This window comes from Culex pipiens, chromosome 1 (genome assembly GCF_016801865.2).
Source record: "Culex pipiens pallens isolate TS chromosome 1, TS_CPP_V2, whole genome shotgun sequence".
Taxonomy (NCBI): domain Eukaryota; kingdom Metazoa; phylum Arthropoda; class Insecta; order Diptera; family Culicidae; genus Culex; species Culex pipiens.
This window is the reverse complement of record NC_068937.1, coordinates 17,175,530-17,194,700: the sequence shown is the minus strand read 5'-3', so window position 1 is coordinate 17,194,700 and position 19,171 is coordinate 17,175,530. Positions and strand designations below refer to the sequence as shown.

General features: G+C 35.0%; 2 protein-coding genes across 9 annotated transcripts in view; one reads left to right on the top strand and one right to left on the bottom strand.

The window, feature by feature from the left end:
• LOC120430544 (protein vreteno) overlaps positions 1 to 14,471 on the top strand; it is a 75,476-nt gene extending 61,005 nt beyond the window's left edge. For both annotated transcript variants that reach the window (XM_052711396.1, XM_039595659.2), the window contains exon 2: positions 13,967 to 14,471. In XM_052711396.1, coding sequence (XP_052567356.1) covers positions 13,967 to 14,049 — 83 coding nt within the window. In that variant the 3' untranslated portion in view covers positions 14,050 to 14,471. The remainder of the gene's footprint in view (positions 1 to 13,966) is intronic.
• LOC120430542 (coronin-7-like) overlaps positions 1 to 15,400 on the bottom strand; it is an 81,913-nt gene extending 66,513 nt beyond the window's left edge. For 3 of the 7 annotated variants that reach the window (XM_052711371.1, XM_052711375.1, XM_039595656.2), the window contains exon 1: positions 14,754 to 15,400. The gene's annotated coding sequence lies outside the window, so the exon portion shown is untranslated. The remainder of the gene's footprint in view (positions 1 to 14,753) is intronic. The other 4 variants (XM_039595657.2, XM_039595658.2, XM_039595654.2 and 1 more) reach the window with 3 other exon arrangements.
• Between the last annotated feature and the right edge of the window lie 3,771 nt (positions 15,401 to 19,171).

Here is a 19,171-nt window from a genome sequence, read left to right as displayed (position 1 = left end):
TTACGGTCATACAGATATTTGAAATTTTTAAAGCTGACAAGTCTGTAAAATACAAAATTATCTGTTCAACTGCCATGGCTGCTTGAACCATACTAGGATTGTGTCATCTCCTGTAGTATTACTTCGATTGAATCTCTAACAAACTACCTGAAAACAACTTTAAAAAAATCTAAATTTTCAAATTCCGAGATTTAAAAAAATCATAATTTAAAAAAGAAAAGATAAACTTATAATTACAAAAATCTTTTTTCTGGATTTAGGATTCTTTCAGATTGAAAAAAAAATAATGTAAAAAAAATTTAAAATATATTTTTTTGAACATTATAGAAAAAATTAACATTAAAAATCAAAAATCAAAGTGCTTTAAAATTTTCCAATTCGTGAAATTTAATTGCGGATTTTTTTAAATAAAATTAAATTAAAACAATTTTATAATTCGATAAATAAAAAAAATTTATTTGAACATTCTTGAAATTGTTATATCTTAGAAAAAAAAAAATAATGTTAATTTAATTTGCGTGTAGCAACGTATTATTTTTGTTCAAGAATTTTTCAATACATTTAACAGTCAAATTTATAATTATTTCAAAATCACATTTGCTTTTATAGACGACGCGTGCTGAAAAAAATCATCATCTTGTAACTTGTTCCCTTGTTCTGCCCATTTCCATTCTATCAGCTGATCATAAATAACAACTCAAATAAAGTTTTTTTTACTGTTCCAAAGTAATAAATTACTCAAAATAAAATTAAGTAAGCAATTCTCCATTGTTGACTTATCTGAAAATGTTGTTTGAATAGCGGAAAACTGCAAAAGTGATGAGAATAGGTCGAAAGCTTAGTGTGTCGAAAATGGGTATATTTCCCCTACCATAATAAAAAATAAATAAAAATTTGTAGATTCAAAATATTTTGAATTCTGATAATTCAAGTAATATGGAAAATTTTAAATGTGATAAAATAAAATTCCAGATTAAACGAAAAAAATAAATTAAAAAAATCACAAATTTGTAATAGATTATCTTGAGATCCTCTCGGATCAAATGCAACAAGAGTTATCGAAATAGGTAGGATTAAAAAATAGTTGTTTATAAAAAAGTTAAAAGTTTTTTTTTCTTTAATATAAAGTTTACAATTTCACCTAGAGAAGAAACTTTGCAAAACTAATTTCATAATAAACATTAGAAAAAAAAATGGCTTTAAAAATGTACTACAGTATTTGTTCGGTAACTGGGCTGAGAACGTAGCCCAGTCACCGAATGCTGCTCGCTAACTGGGCTAAACGAGAAATAACGAGGGGACCACCGATGCATAATATTTTGCAAATAAAATAAAAAATAAATTTTACTCACATTTATTTACAATGATTACTTTCATACTCCGCTAATTGTGACTTGAAATTACATAAAAGTTTGATAAGTTTTTTTGTTATTGTTGAACATGCTTTTGCATCCATTAACCCCTCGGTCATTTCGGTTTGTTTTGGTTTTTTGACGTTTGTCTGCTTTTTAACTGGGCTACGGCCCAGTTATCGAGCGCCCAGTTAAACAACGCCCAGTTACCGAACAACTACTGTAAGTTCGATAAAAGAGACTGTTTGATCGATTTGGTTTTTTCGGCAATTTTTTAGGTTATGATCCTTTAATCAAAATTTTTATATTCACATTTGCTCTTATAAAATAAACTTTAAAAAAACATGTGGGACTCGTGCTGAAAAATCATCGTCATTTTGCAGCTTATTGCAAACTTTACAAATTCAGATGATTTATTAGTTCTATTATTTCAAAAATATTTAACGTTTTTAAAGGGTTCTAGAGTGATGAAACTTGAAACACCTATTTCTTATGTAGCCTGGTACAGTAATTTAGCTGTGTTAATTTTTATAATTTGTCTTTTTCCACACAATTGAGGTTTAGTAATATCGAAAAAGGTGTAGATAATATTGAACCATCCAAAATTAAACTTTTTTTTAATGCGTCTAAAAAAATGAAATTTATACAAACTTATAAATTTATTCTCGTCAATGTTATTTTTATAGGTCTCTTTTCAAAATCAAAATCTTTTCGGAAATATTTCGTGTCAAAAATCAGTGTAATCCTACATCAGAAACTGGGGAAATGTAAAGTTGCTTTTTCACAAATGAACTTAAGTAATATTACATCAACAAGGAGGTAAATTTACATCGTCAACTTGATCTTCAGATGTAAGACTGGGTCAGTCTAACTTTTTAACTGAACATTTTTTTTTTTAATAATCTGTAGCTGTCAGTGTGAGTTTTGTTTAGTTTGTAAACAAAGTAAACAATACTTTAATTAATTAACGATACTTAGACAGCTTTTAGTTGAGTTTTTTGTTACAATTTCGTCTCAAGATTTCGAGCAATTTTTAACAAAATTTTTTTTGGTTTGTGTAATCCCTGCAGTACAAAGTTGATTTGAAATGTTTGAACAGCAATTCGATATCATCAACTGTACAATCCCATTGTAGATCAGACTTCATTTCAAACAAATGATATCACCTTTAAACGGTTGGAAATGTTAATGACTTCAAACGTGTCACGCTGATTAGTCACACCGTGACGGCTTTCAAGTTGGGCAAAACTTCTCGCTAAAGCGAGTCATCCATGAACAAAAACCTGCAAATTCTTGTAATACTTTAAAGCAAATCTCCAAGTTTCGAGCGCTTCCTGTCACTGCTGTTTATCGATCACCCAATCACCAAAGACTTGGGGTGTCGCTCCAATCGCCGTTGCGCTATCAGCGATCTTCGAGATCCACCACCACCACGCTTGATTAATTCACTTGATTGCACAGAGAGTCACAGACAAACAGATGAGATTCGCTTTTTGTTAATAACGCTAGCGCAATCTGTTGGTCAGTTTTTCAAACACGCATCAACGGAGAGAAATGACAACAAATAATCGAGTTGACCGTTTTGTCGCTTCTTGGCGGTTCAAAAACTCGAATCTTCTTGTCTGTGCGTTTTGTCTGGCATCGTTTTTCCTACCGATTGGGCACAGATTAGAGAACTGCGTTCGTTCGAACTCTATGGACTGGAAAACGGAGGTTTTTTCTCTCCTTTTCCTTACTTTTCCTTTTACCGGCCGGCCAACTTTGGAGGGGCCCCCGACATAGGCACTTATCGTTTCCTGCGCCGCCACACGCACGTGTGGCTCCTTCTCTTTTCTGTGGACCACTTCCGGTTTCCTTTTTTTTCCTTTTCACCGGGGTGTCATTTTTTGTCTGCACTGAAAGCAGGGATATTCGCGTGCTTCACGAAGATGCTGGTGGCGCACTCTCTTTTGGAGACTCAAGAGAGATAACAGAAAAAATGGAACGTGTGTGGAAATTATTCAAACGAAAATTAAATATCGTGTAAGGTGCACAGAGATCGAGCAAAAAAAAAGGGTAAAGGCACCCATGCAGGAAAGTTTGCCTAGAGAGGTGTGTCTTGCAGGTTACTGTTTGGGGTAGTTTGTCAATTTTTGGATGGCTTGAATGCTGCCAACGTCATTTCAATGAATCGTGTCTGCGGTAAACGCAGCGCTTGTGGGGCTGGCCAATGACATTTTTCAATTGCAGTTAATGGGAAATGTTTGAATGAAAATTTCAAATTTTTCCAGTCTTTGTTCAACACTCCGCAATTCACCCCTTTTCCCAATGTTAAACCATATAGGCTCGCGAGTAGTAAAAATTGATTCGAGAGCAATTTCCATTTGGATAACGTCTAATTGGCTTCTCCCTCGGCGTCCCGGTAAGGCACCACCCGTCCACCACACCTTGCTTTTGCTGCTCGATGAGGTTCTTTGAACATCTGCTTTGAACGATCTAATTGCGTTTTTTTGTTGTTGTTGTTCGTTTTCGTTTTCGAAAAAAAAAACAGGTCTTTGCATGCGCATTTCTAGTTCGTTCGTCTGCAAATCGTTAGGCTTTTTAAAGTTTTCGCGAAAAAAAAAAGTGAATTTCGATCAAATTTCACGCCAAATTTGCACCGCTTTGTGACTGTGGCTTCAAGTTGAGGCGAAAAAAAAATTGGCCCCAAAAGTTTGGCACTGAGCCCAATCGCCAGCTTAGTCGAAGGGAGAGGCTTATTAGATGAGCATTAAGCAAATTTCGGCCAGCTGGTCCAGATATATGGTGTTGTTGCACACCGAAGAGTTACGACATTCGGTCAGCACACGATGTGTGCGAGCAGGCTGCACAACAATAATAGTGTAAAATCTGGAAAGAATTAAATTTCAACCGGTCTGGAAGGTTTTGTGTAAGAAAATGTGTAATTTTACCTAAACAACCTTGTAAAATTTCATCATTTAGATAAAGTTAACTTTATTTTTATTCCAATTTCACGTAAATGTAATATCCGTGAATATATATTAGGTTCACATTTTTACACGTTTTTTAGGTAATATTACTCAAAAAAGAGGTAATATTTAACCTACCAAATTTTCAACATTCCAAAATTCAACTTTTTTTGCTGTGTATGTAAAACCACTCAAAAATACTAAATTTACTTCTAAAATTTGATATTTTTCAAATTGTCTCTATTTTGTAATTATACCAATTCCTTTGTGTATAAAATTTCATATCAACGAAAATCTTTTAGACTGTGAAATGTAATTTTGATCAGTTTTTGAGGTAAAATCATACATTTTATCTGATACAAAATTTCCAGGAAAGATTTTGTGTCAGAAAAATGTGTTATTTAACAAAAAAAAAAACCTTTTCAAATGTCATTTCTAACCATTTTTTTTACTCTAGTTCTGTTTTAAAATGTATGTTAATGTACACAGCAAAAATCCGATGGTAACATCGCATGTAAAAACATGCACATCACCTTCGTCAACATAAACACTTAATATTACACACTGCTTGTACAATTTTTGCAAACACAAAAAAAAAGTTGCAACCGACGGGATTCAAACCCAGTACTAACAGTAAGGACTGGCGCCTTAGCCCACTCGGCCATCAGACCGATAAAAAGCTGTAAAGATAAACGCATATATGAGCTTGACATTTCGGTCAAGTAGGTTTCCCATACTGATGGGCTACATATTTCAGGTTGTAAAATCACATAAAATTGCATAAAATAATGCAATATTTATTTGACACCCAGGCCTTTTACACGCAGCTGGATTACTATTTTTTTAGCTGTGTATATTTTTAAAGACGAAGCTAACTTTTAAGTTAGACATTTATTTTTTCTTTAATTTTATCTGATTTATTGTGTGAAAAGTGATAACAACGAAAATCAATAAGACTGGACATTTAAAAATGTACCTCTTTGTATGTAATTTTACATACATTTGGAGGTAAAATTACACATTTATTTGACAGTAAATCTTCAGGACACATTTGGTGTCACAAAAATATTTTAAGTTTGACCCGCAAGCTGAATTCACTTCATTTTAGTTGTTCCACATTTTCAACCAAAAAATATGTAAAATTACATCGAAAAAGAGGTAATTTACATATTTTAAGCACAGTATTGCGACTGATATTTTTGTTGCTGTGTTGCATACAGATCACCAATTTGGCTACACAATAAAAACAAAGTTCAATTTTTAAGGTTGAAAAATGTTCAATATAGCCTTGTTTTGTATGTATTTTTTCTCAGATAAAAGTGAAATGACACATAAAAAAGCTGTAAATTTACATATTTTTATTGGATTTTTTTTTCTGACCTAAACTCTGTCAACATTTTCCGATATAGGTATCTCCTACTTCACTGTGTACTTCGAAGTAGTTTTTTTTCTATTCTTGAGTACGGGTTTTGTTTTTCAAAAAGTCAAAAATAATCATGGTATTGTTACAACTGGGAATTTTGACACATTTTTGTTAGGAAGAATATGTAATTTTGCCCAGAAAAATGTGCAAAGAGTGAAAATTCAACCATAAAATTCCAAAATTAAATAATACCTACTGTTTATTACTGTGCATAGTTTTCACGTAATATTTCACTTGTTTCTAAAACAAAATATGCCTCTTCATTTTTTTGTTTCGTACACGTAAAATAGTTCAATTTGCAATGTAATGTAATGTAATTTTCACTCAATAAAATGCGCAATTACCCAAAGACGTTAACATTGTTAGAGGCAATATTAAATTTTTATAATGACACAAAATCTGTTTTCATTCCCAGATTTGATATTACCATGATTTTTTACCGTGAATTATAATCACCCTAAAATTTGCTAATCTGCTTAAAAACATTTAAAAACTAGAAATAAAAAACCATTTATTTTAATTTTTCATTATAAATCAAACTAATTTCATTAATAAATATTCCAAGGTATTCAAGCAAAGCCTCAACTTCGACATACTTATGGAACAGGATATCTTTAGGATAGTCAACAATCCAATGGTCGTAAAATTATCGCTCACTGATAAGACTTCTCTTTGCGGATGCCTTTGTCAATTTTGAATGATCGATTTTATAAACTCTAAGCAAGATCCGGCAACCTCAATGACGTTGTTTCACATTGCGTTACATTAAATCCAATAATTGTAACGACTTGGCAACAACTCATTGCAGCTCAATTTTTATGCAAACAAAAAATACTTTCTGTGCTCCGAAAGTCATTTAGTGCAATTTGGTTTTTTCATATTTGTTATTTAATTACATTGCATATTTAGTTCAGAAATAACATTGATTGCATTTCGAATGTTCTTACTCAAACTCAATTAACTTCAGCAAATCATCTTTGCGGTTAACTTTACGCAGTAGGTCTGGCCGCTTTGTTCCTAATATACTTCACAGAAATTCCGACTAAAAATGTAACATAAAATCCCCACCAAAACAACAAGCAAAAAAACCTTAACAAAGCAGCATATTTCCACGTAACTTCTTATCAGTCTTACCACAGCTGCTGCTGTTCCATAAGCTTAGCCACATGGACTTGAGGAGAACGAGCTTATTCATCAGTGATTGCAACGGGATGCAATTTGCGCGATTGCATGAAGTTTAGCCTTAAGAGCACTGCTTGGCAAGTACCTTGCCAATGGATGGAGAAGAGTGGGCATAATTTCATTATCGTTCGCACACTCTTTCAATTTGAGGCCGAGTGAGAGGGGAAGGTGGTCAGAATCATTTTAGAACCATTAAATGAGCTTCCTTTTGTTTGCGAGCTCTCGGGTTTTTTTCGCGATCTTTTCTTTTGAGGGTCTTGTCCCGGCTACGGTACTTTTACTCAAACATAAACACAGTTTTTGAAAACTATAGAAAATGTATTAGTACAACTTCTATCATGGAAGTAACAAAGTCAAAACACAAGTCAATGGGCGAGAAGTGCTCGGAACTTTTCAAGAGACACTCTCTCTTTTTGCCATTCAGTCTCTTTGATTGTAGGTGCATTTGTTTGTAATCAAACTTTAGCGAGAACCGCGGCAGTTCATACAAGTCGTCCACAATACACTGTGTAGATATATAAAGACATAAAACTGAAGAGAATGTTGTTTAAATGTGGTTGGTGAGGTTACCAACACATACATTTTCGTCGCAAAGCTTGACAATGAAGTTTGCGCACGTCAGATTTACCAGAGATTTCTGAGCATATTTTTACAATGAATTTGTGTAAATTTGTGTACAAATTTCTCAAAAATGGCTTCTATCAATTTCATGAAATGGTGATGATTAAAACATGTAAAATTGTTTTTTTTTATTTAAAAGATCTCAGTTGAACAGATTAAAAAAGCTGATACTAACTTTTAGAATTAAACGACGTATCCTCTTAATTTCAAGCTTAATTTTCATACCACTGAGGCACACAGAAAAAAATTGATGGTAATATTTATCAGGAAATGATGACAGATTTTGTGTAAAAAAAAAAGATTAATTTTACCTCTGAAAATGATGAATTTTCATCAGATTCACATTTTTACACATTTTTAAAGTAATATTACACAAAAAGAGGATTCAACCAACCAAATTTTCAACCTTCTAAAATTTAACTTTTTTTTCTGTGCAGTAGTTACTCAAGACATAATGAACTTCAAAATTTATGTTAAAAAAAAGTCTTAAGGTACCCCAACTGATCACAAATAACAAAGTAAAACATTCACAGTTTACTACCATTTTACGCATAATTCTCCTGTGCTCAAAAATATGCAACCGAGAAAAATCATTTTTTCTTTTTTATTGTTTCAGCCTACCCCATTTGCCCTATAAGTCTCTTTCCGCCCCAGATAGCTATTTAGCACACGGGTGCGGGACATTTCGCCGAATGTCGTTTCGCCGACGGTCATTTCGCCGAAGGTCATTTCGCCGAATGTCGTTTCGCCGCATGGGACGTTTCGCCGAATGGGACGTTTCGCCGAATTGACAAATATTCGTATAAAAAATATATAAAATGGACACAAATTGTATTAAAATATTTTGAAAAAGTATAATGTCCCTAAAAGGTGATTTTGCAATCTTTTTAAAAAAATATTTTTTTTTCTTAGTATGTTATTTTTATAAGTTTATGCATTATAACATGCATAAACAATCGCTTAAAAAATAATCTAGTTGAAAAAAATTGTGCGAGTTTTTGCATTCTTTCAAATATAAGCAGTTATTTAATTACAGCAAACAATTTTAAATCATTTCTGTGAGTTTTTGCATTAATTTCTGTTAGTTTTTTGCATTCTTGTTTTAATATATCATTTGAATTATTTCTGTGAGTTTTTGCGTTCTGTTAACCATGAGCAGTTCTTTTAATTTTCTGCTTATAATTTTGATAAATTTCTGTTAGTTTTTGCATTCTTTGTTTTTTAAGCATATTATTTGTATATTTTTTGTAAGTTTTTGTATTCTTTCCAACATGAGGAGTTCTTTTGATTTTCGGCATAACATTTTGGAAAAATGCCGGTAGTTTTTGCATTCTTTACTGAGCATATTTTTTAAATTATTTCTGAGAGTTTTTGCATTCTTTCAAACATGAACAGTTTTTTTATTTTCTGCTTATAATTTTGATTATTTCTGTTTGTTTTTGCATTCTTTGTTTTTTAAGCAAATTATTTGTATAATTTTTGTGAGTTTTTGCATTCTTTCAAACATGAGCAGTTCTTTTGATTTTTAGCATAACATTTTGGAAATTTTTTGTTAGTTTTTGCATTCTTTGTATTTAAGCATATTTTTTTTTTAATTATTTCTGTGAGTTTTTGCATTCTTTCAAACATGAGCAGTTCTTTTAATTGGCTGCTTATTATTTAGATTATTTCTGTTTGTTTTTGCATTCTTTGTTTTTCAAGCAAATTATTTGTATAATTTTTGGGAGTTTTTGCATTCTTTCAAACATGAGCAGTTCTTTTGGTTTTCAGCACAACATTTTGCAAAATTGCTGTTAGTTTTTGCATTCTATATTTTTGGCATATTTTTCAATTATTTCGGTGAGTTTATGTATATTTAGTTTTTTAAGCATATTATTTCTATAATTTTTGTTAGGTTTTGCAATCTTTCAAACATGAGCAGTTTTTTTTTATTTTTAGCATAACATTTAGAAAATTTCTGATAGTTTTTGCATTCTTCATTTTTTAAGCAAATTATTTGTATTATTTCTGTGAGTTTTTGCATTCTTTGAAACATGAGACGTTCTTTACTTTTTAAATTATTATATTATTATCTTGCCACTCCTTCTCAAGTTTGCATGAGTGAATTACAAGATGGCACTGCAGCGAACAAATAGCATAAATTGTACAAAAAATTTAATTTTTATTCAATTCGGCGAAATGTCCATTCGGCGAAATGACTTTCGGCGAAACGTACCATTCGGCGAAACGACATTCGGCGAAATGACCGTCGGCGAAACGACATTCGGCGAAACGTACCAGATCCTTAGCACACTTAATTATAATACTCTTGCTGAGAAATTTTCTAGCTTTTTGCATTTTTTCGTGATTTTTAATTTGGTCCATCGTTTTTTTTTTTTGTCAAATCAGCAATTTGACATAATTGGTTTTTCCATAACATTTTTCATACAAAGTTGGGAGCTATCCTTACAAAAGTGCTATGAAAACGTTTGATTTTTTGATTGATCTTGGGAAAATTTGCAGGTTATTTTTTATTCACTTATTATCACAAACATTAGATTTTGAAAAACATGCCTCATTTGATTGTTTTAAAAATTTTAATATGTTTTAGATTACCAAAAGTAAAAACTTTTGAGCTCATGTTCATGAAGGACGCTCTTATTTCGGCCAAGTTGTAATATTTTGAATAAAATACCTGGTAAATTTCGAAAAAAAACCACAATTCTTTCTGCATTTTTTTTTATGTAAAGCTGAATTTGCAATCGAAATTAAGCAAAACAATGAAAATGGGCACACGTCGAAGTGATTTCTAGGAACGAGCAGGATGGATTGTTTACACTATCGACATTGTTCTGCTAGGAATATTATATTATATTATTACTTCGGTGAAATTTAAATTTTTAAGTTATAATCATTTTTGGTTAATTATTTTTTCAAAAATTATTATCTTTTCTCAAATTTTAAAAGTAGTATTCATCATCGTCCATCCCGGAAAAAATATTTTAAATTGCTGAGAATATTTTTTACAATTTATATTTATTTTTTTGACATTGTCGATCCAATCTTTTTTAAGTCATATCTCAGGTCTTTTAAGGGGTTACATAGATGTAGAAAATCAGAAAATTTCATATTACCGAAAATTTACTAAATTTACTAAAAAAATGATTTTCAATCACTCCTGAAAGTTTCACGAAGATATTTCATGACTGATATGAGCAAGAGACGAAATCTGGAGTTTTTTTTGAAAAGGTCCAATAAACCAAATTTCCAGTTTTTGCTTTTTGGGTGTTTTTGAAACCGCCTTGAGTCAGGGGTATTAAAAAACACCCAAAAAGCAAAAACTGAAAATTTGGTTTATTGGACCTTTAAAAAAAACCTCCAGAAATGCAAAAGCGAACTGTCAAACTTTGTGAACGTTTTTCTCTAAATAAGGAGTTGATTTACGGGTGCCACGATATCTCGAGGTGGAATGGACCAAATTGGCTGAAATTTGGGGTGAAGACTCCCAAGACGAAGCTCGATTTTGAAATTTTGCTTTTTTTAAAAAATACAAAAATCAAAAGCTGGCGTTTTTCTATATGAAAAACATAAAATTATTTTTATCTTTTTTTTAATATTTTTTTTTGAAAATCGGGCTTCGTCATGACACGAAATCGGTTTAACGAAAATTTTGAGTAAAATAGCCATATCTCGGCAATGGTACATCAAAATGTCTTCATATTTATTTTGTTAATAGATGAAAATGTAAATTTAACTGCCCTGCACAAAGATTATAAAAAAAGTTTAAATGAGTGCTCACACCAACCTCGGACATTTTTGACGATTTACATGTATGTAACCCCTTAAAGAAAGAAAATTAGGAAAATGTACTTGCTAAGTGCTACCCAATTGCGCTTATTTTTGAATGGACGATATCTTGGAAACTATTGACTTTCAGTGTCAGAAAATTAAACCGTTGTGAAATTTTCTTATCTCTTTATTAAAAAATATTTTCAGAATTTCTTAATGACGACTAGCATTTCAAAAAGGCGAAATAATAATTTTTAAGCTCTTTAGAAATGTTAGTCTAGATTTTGAAATTCCGAAAATATTTTTTTTTATTCAAAGAGATGAGGTAATTTCACAAACGTTTGTTTTGTTGACGTTGAAAAGCTATAGAGAAAGAATGGGCTAACTGCTTATGGTGTTCGCTTTGTAAGCAATTGGTTCTGATTTCGATTCCCTTTTGTTCCCAATGAGAAAGTTAAGGACATAAAATCACTTGAAATGCTGAATATCGACGGCAAATCAATCTACTAAAAAATGTCTCTTTTGAAAACAAATTTGCGAAAACCGATTAAGAATAAAGAACAGTTTCAAAACTTTTTTTCATGTACAAAGTGTCATTTTACTCAGAAAAATATGCCTCATTATTGAGTGTAATAAAATAAGTAGTATCTATATTATTGTTAAGGACCCCATTGCAATTTCGACACTGCAGAGCCGGGATAATTTAGTTTTAGTGAGAAAAATCACGGGTGCTTCCTACTAAGTACACGATGTTGCAAGCATTTTTCACAGCCTAGATATGTTTTCTTTTAGATATTTGGCCACTGAATCCGGATTTTGGAATCTAATTTCATGTAAGCAGATAAGATTTGGAGCAACCAGTGTACTAGCAAATTCGGTCATATCTCAGTTTTTGTTCCACATTAATTCTAACTAACGTTTTCAAAAGGTCCTATGTGCATAGGAAACCCATGGCGCAGAAACAGTAATCTAAAATTTATATTTTACTCTCAGGATAATAATATGGAGAATATTATTTTTGTCTTAACGGTGCACATCAACCAGAGCATTTGCACCCAAATTTTTGTTACAGACATTTTAGTCTCTTCCAAACTACGGGTGTGTGTGTGTGTGCAACCAACCAAACGGGACCACGCGGTCACTTCTTACAAATTGAGTTGTTTCCATGTATTTTTAGATCTACATTCTATACATGCAAATAACTCGCATAGGCATTTGGAAGGTGTTAGCTCTGTCGAGCTTCGGTGACCCATTTCTACGCTGGCTAGCCGAGCGCGAGGTACTTCAGCTTTATCGACAAGCCCCGCCCTGAAGAATGTTTGCACCAATCGGGTTCAAACGTTATTTAGAACTTCCGAACCCTTGTCAAATGGACAAGGACCCAGCGCGTATATAGTTGATAGTAACAGTATTCCTAATTCCAGTCATAGCTCACCAAGTCGTGATGGCCTAGTGTTTAGCATTTTTGCTTACCAATCCAAAGGACGGGGGATCGAACCCCGACTCGAGCGAGTTTTGATTTTTTCGTTCATGTTCAGAGTTTCAAGATTTATAATTTCTATACTTTCTCGTTGGGAGCAGATGGGAATCGAACCCAGGACCATTCGCTTACAAAGCGAACACCGTAACCAGTCAGCCACGGCCGCTCCCCCTCTCTTCGAAACTACGGGTACTGTCGAAATATTTTTTTATTCATCCACTAAGTAATTTACATCAAAGTTAGACTATTTTTACAATCACGTTGTTACAGGATTGGGTCCGTAAGTTAGACAATTTTGGACCAAGAAGACAACAACTTCCTTCGTTTGCTGTGCTCCCTTAAACATATTGAAACATCTTATTTTCAAATTTTGAATACCAGAAATCCTTTAAGATAACGATTGATAAGTTTTCACAATTCGACGCTATCTTTTTAAAAAGTGTATTCTATGTTTAGCACAAAGAATAAGTTCTACTATTTGAAGAGTTAGCGACGAGTTGTATTGTTGTTTGGTCATTGGTACCAGCACTCAACGTGACTGAACTCTTTTCAACGAAATATCTCTGTAGTAAAATTTACACAGTAGGCTTGACTGATTTATTGTTTGTAGTGCTCACTGACATCAATTTTTGAGGTATGTTTAGAATTGCAATGCTTGAATTTATTCCATCTTCGTAAATCCATAACAACAAGTTTCGTTCTGGAGGATATTTCTGTTTGTAAAATCATTGAGTTTTAGATTAAAGTAACCAACATAACACCCCACAACTAGGTTCTTTCTTCCAGCACAGCCTGCTCTGATAAACACACCAACCCAACACATCACACAAACACACACTTTGCTTGCCAAACTACACCACATCATCCCAGCCTGCTATCGCCAGTCAGCCAGTCAGCCAGCCTGCTTTTTTCTCCTTCATATGTCATGCATGTGGCTGTTGTGTTGTGCCGTTCTGTGTTGTGTGTGCATTTACTTTTCATTGTCGTTTTCGTTCGCGTCCGCAAAAGGTACCGCGAATGCCAACTTGGATTTGCTTGCAAGTCGCACCAGGATTAGTCATCCGCGCGCGCTGATAGCAATCATTTCGTTGGGTTGGGTTTTCGCGAATGTTATCACCGCGCGGTGCGCCGCGTCATAACAAAAGTGTTTGATGAGCTCATAGCTTTTCTTGTTTTCTTGTGTTTTTTTCAGAGAGGAATCGAGTTGAACAACCCCTCCGGCTTTCGTCCAGGATGTCGTCGTCGACGACGACGACGGTCTCCAGCAAGGAGTAGCGGAGGGGTCAAAAATCGACCAACAGGAGGAGACACACACAAAACATTACCCCACCGAAACAAACAAAAAAAACCTTTGTGTTGATGTGTGTGTGTCCGACAGGACGACTCATCAACCTCTTACCAACACAAAGCGCGCTGTGCCTTTTTTAAATGTTCCTTTATCTCGCACACACACACACATGTTTTGATATCCCTTTTTCGACGACGACTCTCTTTCTCACACGTATGACGCGCCCCGGCGGAGGGCGCCTGAGCACACAGGACGAAGGCGACGACGGCCGTGGGCCGTGCAGGAAGAAGCTGGAGGCAGCGCAGCGGCCATGGAAAAACCCCACCGCCAACCTCCGACGACGACGACAAAGAAGAAGCCGCGAGCCGCATAAAAATTGTAGTTTTTTTAGAAGCACACAGGATTTTAGATAATTTAAGGACACTCTCTTTCAATTTTCTGGTAGATACCCATGTAATCACACAGTAATAGATTCCCCACACGTAATTTTAAAACGCCGACCGTAGAACATCCTGTCGGCGCGGTCACTCCCTTCTTCCAGGTCCTTTCATTTTCCGTTTCTTGTGCGTTGCGCCCCCCTCAGCAAAGGAAGCAGCGAAGAAAAAGGGGCCAAATTTTGGCCGGCCGGTTTTCGGCGTAGGCGTAGAGCACAGGCCGCGACGACCCCCCACTGGAAAAAGACGACACTCACTTCACGATATTCCAACTTTATGAACGAACTGCTGTTGCTGCTGCTAGGCTAGACTCTTGCGAAGATCTGCTGCTTGCACTTTGGAACACCCTTTCGAACTCGCGCGCTCGCGTCTTGGCTAATTCTTCCTCGATAATTCTTGCGCTTTTCGCCAGCAATAATGTCCTCTCTGGTTCCCCTCTTTTCCTCAACTTTAAAGTACACACTGAGCGCGACAACGACGACGGCGGCGGCAGTGTTGTCTACATTGGTCGGAGAGTAAAGAAGTACTGCCTGGCTCTGGCTCCGTGAGTCCAGAACAAGCCGCGCGAATACGCCTGAAGTATATGTGTTGGTGCAGGCGCGGCGCAGCGCAGCATAAAAAGAGTCCAACTCTCTCTCACTGAACTCGAGGTTCAGGGTAGAGAACATGCTACAGTGCAAAAAATAAAAAGGAAAATAATATACATGAACAGCATAAAAGGATGTTGGTGTGTCTTGGTACCGGCGCGCGGTGACCGGACTCGGCATTCACGCCCCAAAACATAAATATACGCACACGCGTACGCACCAGCGGGTTTTGTTTGTGTGTCGATTGATTGAGTTTGGGGGTTGCGATGAGCAGGGTAGTAACATAAGATGGGTTTGAATGGCCAGTTGAGAGAGGGACTCTTTGAGTTTGAATGAATTTTCATTGATTTTTTTATTGATTAGATTGATAAGTCAGCCCTTAAATAAGGAACAGCTTAGAGTTTGGCTAGTTGTCAGGATATTGTTGAATTGATAGTTAAAAAGAATGATTTGCTTTATCCTTTATTTGAAGGCTCCTCAAGTAATGTTACGACTGGCATATCTGAAACAAGAAAAAGACATATTCAAACTTAAACCAACTTGGTCAAGCTTTAACAACTGTACCTGGTTCATCTCAAGAAAGGATCGACAACGCCGTCTGAGCTGAAAGCGGTTTGGGAAACTTCAAACTTGCAACACAATCAACAAGAACATCGAAGCGAAATGCTTCAACTGTAATAGCGACCACTCGACGAAGAATCGGAGCTGCCCAAAACGAGCTGAGTTTGTCAAAAAAATTGGCAGCAAGCGACGACGAGGCATCAACCAAATTGTTGCAAAACACCACACCAGCATTCACGTGGACGTGGATTTTCCCACTTTTGCGTCACCAGAAGCGTGGTCTGCTCGAGTGGTTCCAAATCTACAGCCATTGCCAACTAGCATCAACGTATGAATTCAGTACACCCTTACCAAAAATCATGATTTTTTGAGTTCCAAATCCCACTTTTCATACGATCTTATGAGTTCAGGTACTACAACCATAAAAATGGTTATATGGGTTGAACTGAAAAATTCGTATGGAAAGTGGGATTTGGAACTCAAAAAATCATGATTTTTGGTAAGGGTGTAGTGACCCGATTTCCCCACAAGAACATCTAAACGTTTTCATCGAGATGACAACAACTCTGCATGGTTGCAAACCTTGCGCGAAACAAGTAAGAATGCTTGGCGGTTTCATCCTAAAATTACAGGGTGGCCTCTCAAGTCGGGAAAGTCGGGAATTCGACCAATTCCGCGAAAAATCGGGAAAAGTCGGGAATTCTTGTTTTTTTTTTTGTCGAAAAGTTGGGAATTCCAAGCATACTCGTCTGAAAACTATTGTAGGTCTCTTGAATGATTTTATATTTTTTTTTTGTAATATCACTCAATTATTTTCAGCAACTTACTTTAAATTTAAGGTTCCTTTCACTATTATAACATATTAAATTTTAGGAATCTAATAATTTTAAGTTATTTTTGTCAAAGGTAGTTTATCAAACAAACAAACACAACAACAACAATGATATTGCAAAACCAGTATGACAATAAAGCTTAATTTCAACGATGATGGCCAGAGTAAAGCTATGATTCTGTTTCATCTTGTCATATTGCTTGAAATTTTGGAAACAATTCCAATTTGAGTTTAGCAATTTTTTTTTCGTGCTAAGTATTTTCAATGTTTAAATGTTTAACTATATTTATAAAGCCATTACAAATAATTTGTCCATATGTTTAATTTCCTCAAACTCCTTTGTGAGTATTGGTAAATAACTATAGATAAAGCTTTTTAGTTATCGGAAAACTTAAATATCAAATAAAAGCCAAACACGTTTCGTTCTTAAAACTATTTTAAAATATATAAATATTTTGAAAAATGATTAAATTCTAGACATTTTGGTTTAAGTTATTGCAAATATGTTTAAAGGATTTGTCTATTCGATCATTTCGCATAAAATTATTGGTAAAACATGGGGTCTTATCAATCTAGATTTTCCACTGAAAAGAATTAAAACATTTAAATACTAAATCAACATTGGTTAAAAAAAATCCAAAATAAAAAGAGAACCTTATAATTTTTGCTGAACGAATCCTACATCTATATATATATAAAATTTCGATGGTTTTGTTCGAACGCGAATCAGTTTAACACGGAGCGTCGGATCGAGGTGCTCTTTGTTGCGTTGGGTTCGTATAAGCCCAAGGAAGGTTTATACGATAACTAATTGACACTTTGGCCACTCTGGAACCGATTCCGGAGCATCGCCAAATTGTATGGGGAAAGTTACGTAAAATCAAATTTTGATCACAGGAGGCTGAATAAGCAAAAAAGCAAAAAAACGTCAACAAACGAAAAAAAGGCAGAACGAAGTTTGTCGGGTAAGGCTTGTATTTTCATATATATTATGATATATAGAAAGAATAACAACTGTGATCATGTTTAAAACGCTCTTCGATAAAAAAAAGCTCAAATTTAAAAAAAAACATTTAAAATTCAGTTAATTTTAGTTTTTTACTATCCCCTTTTTCATTTACATTTAAAACCGAGTATAAAAATCTTTATGTTTGAATTTAATGGAACACCTGACGGCCAGTTTCCTAAAACTGCCGCTAGGTGCGCCTTTGTTGTACGCTAGATCCCCCTGGTGTCATTTGCGTAGAACTAGATTGAAAAACATAGATGCCGCCACTGTTACGCAAACAGTGACCGTGCCAGGTAGTCAACTGAAACTTTGAAAAAATATTTAAAAATATTTTTTTTTTCACTAAAATATTCAAATTAACGAGCGCAAAGTTAGTCATTATGTTACTAAAATCATCTCCATATATTTGCATTGCATTATGTTCAAAAATATTAGATTTTCCCTCACATTTTGTTTTTTTTTTTTTAAGTTTAGTATAGACTAACACTACAGAACGGTAGGCCTTGTTTATGTTTTTGTTGATGTTTTGTTTTTTTTTTTCTGAATTTTTGATGGAGCAGCGGGAGCAACTGAACCTCTGCTACTGCCTACAAACGGACGGAACTAGTTGCCGCGCGAACCCGGAATCTGTTGCAACGTACGCGAGGGGACACATCAACTGTCGTCGCGTAGCACAGGTTCTTTCCTTTGGGCTGTAAGGAAAGAGGGGCCTGGGCTACGCAACGACGTGTGGTGTCCCCCCTCGCGTACGTTGCAACAGATTCCGGGTTCGCGCTGCAACTAGTTCCGTCCGTTTGTGGACAGAGTTTTTCCAAGTAGAATGGCTGGAACTGAGAGTGCCGCAAAAGCCGTGGAGTCGGCGTCGGAAGACCATGATCCGGACTTTTTGGACAAACCGGCGGATGTGCATCGCGCTGGATGATGATGAAGGAGGCGATAACTGTGATTAAGACGGGTGTATCCCATTTGGCATAATGCCATTTGGCATAATGCCGTTTGGCATAACGCCGTTTGGCATAATGCCGTTTGGCATAATGGACGTTTGGCATAACGGTCATTTGGCATAATGGCCATTTGGCATAAGGGTCATTTGGCATAATGATATTAAATTTTCAAAATTATTTCAATTCCATAGACTGGGATCAATCGGCACTACAGTTTGAATGAGGACAGCAGTTTTTAGTACATTTTAAAGCTTGACATTTAGAAAACGATGCACTTTTTTGAATGTTACAGAATTTATAACACCACCGCTGGAAATTTAAACTTTTTCTTCAAGCTCTTCTGGCAGCTTGCTTGCCCACTGAAAATTTTGGCTCGAACCTCGAGTCGATCTGGTTCGAGATCGAGCCTGATCGAGTCGAGGCTCAAGCAAAAATCTCAGTGGGTGGTTGCATGCCTCAATCTTCTCTGCAGTAGCAGCAAGTGCTGCCAGAAGAGCTTACAGAAAAAGTTGAAGGTGGTGATATAAATTCTGTAGCATTCTTAATATTTGACGAATCTTTCCGCACTCTTCGGTTCCCTGGTTGTTCCTGGGTTGTGCCCTGGAACACGAACTATGAGCTCGTGAGGTTGATGAAAAATTCAAAAATCATTAAGGGACTCAAAACTCAAAACCAAAACGCACCGATTATACCGATTATACGGGTTTAAATCCCATTTAAATTTCTAAGTCAAAGCGCCAGG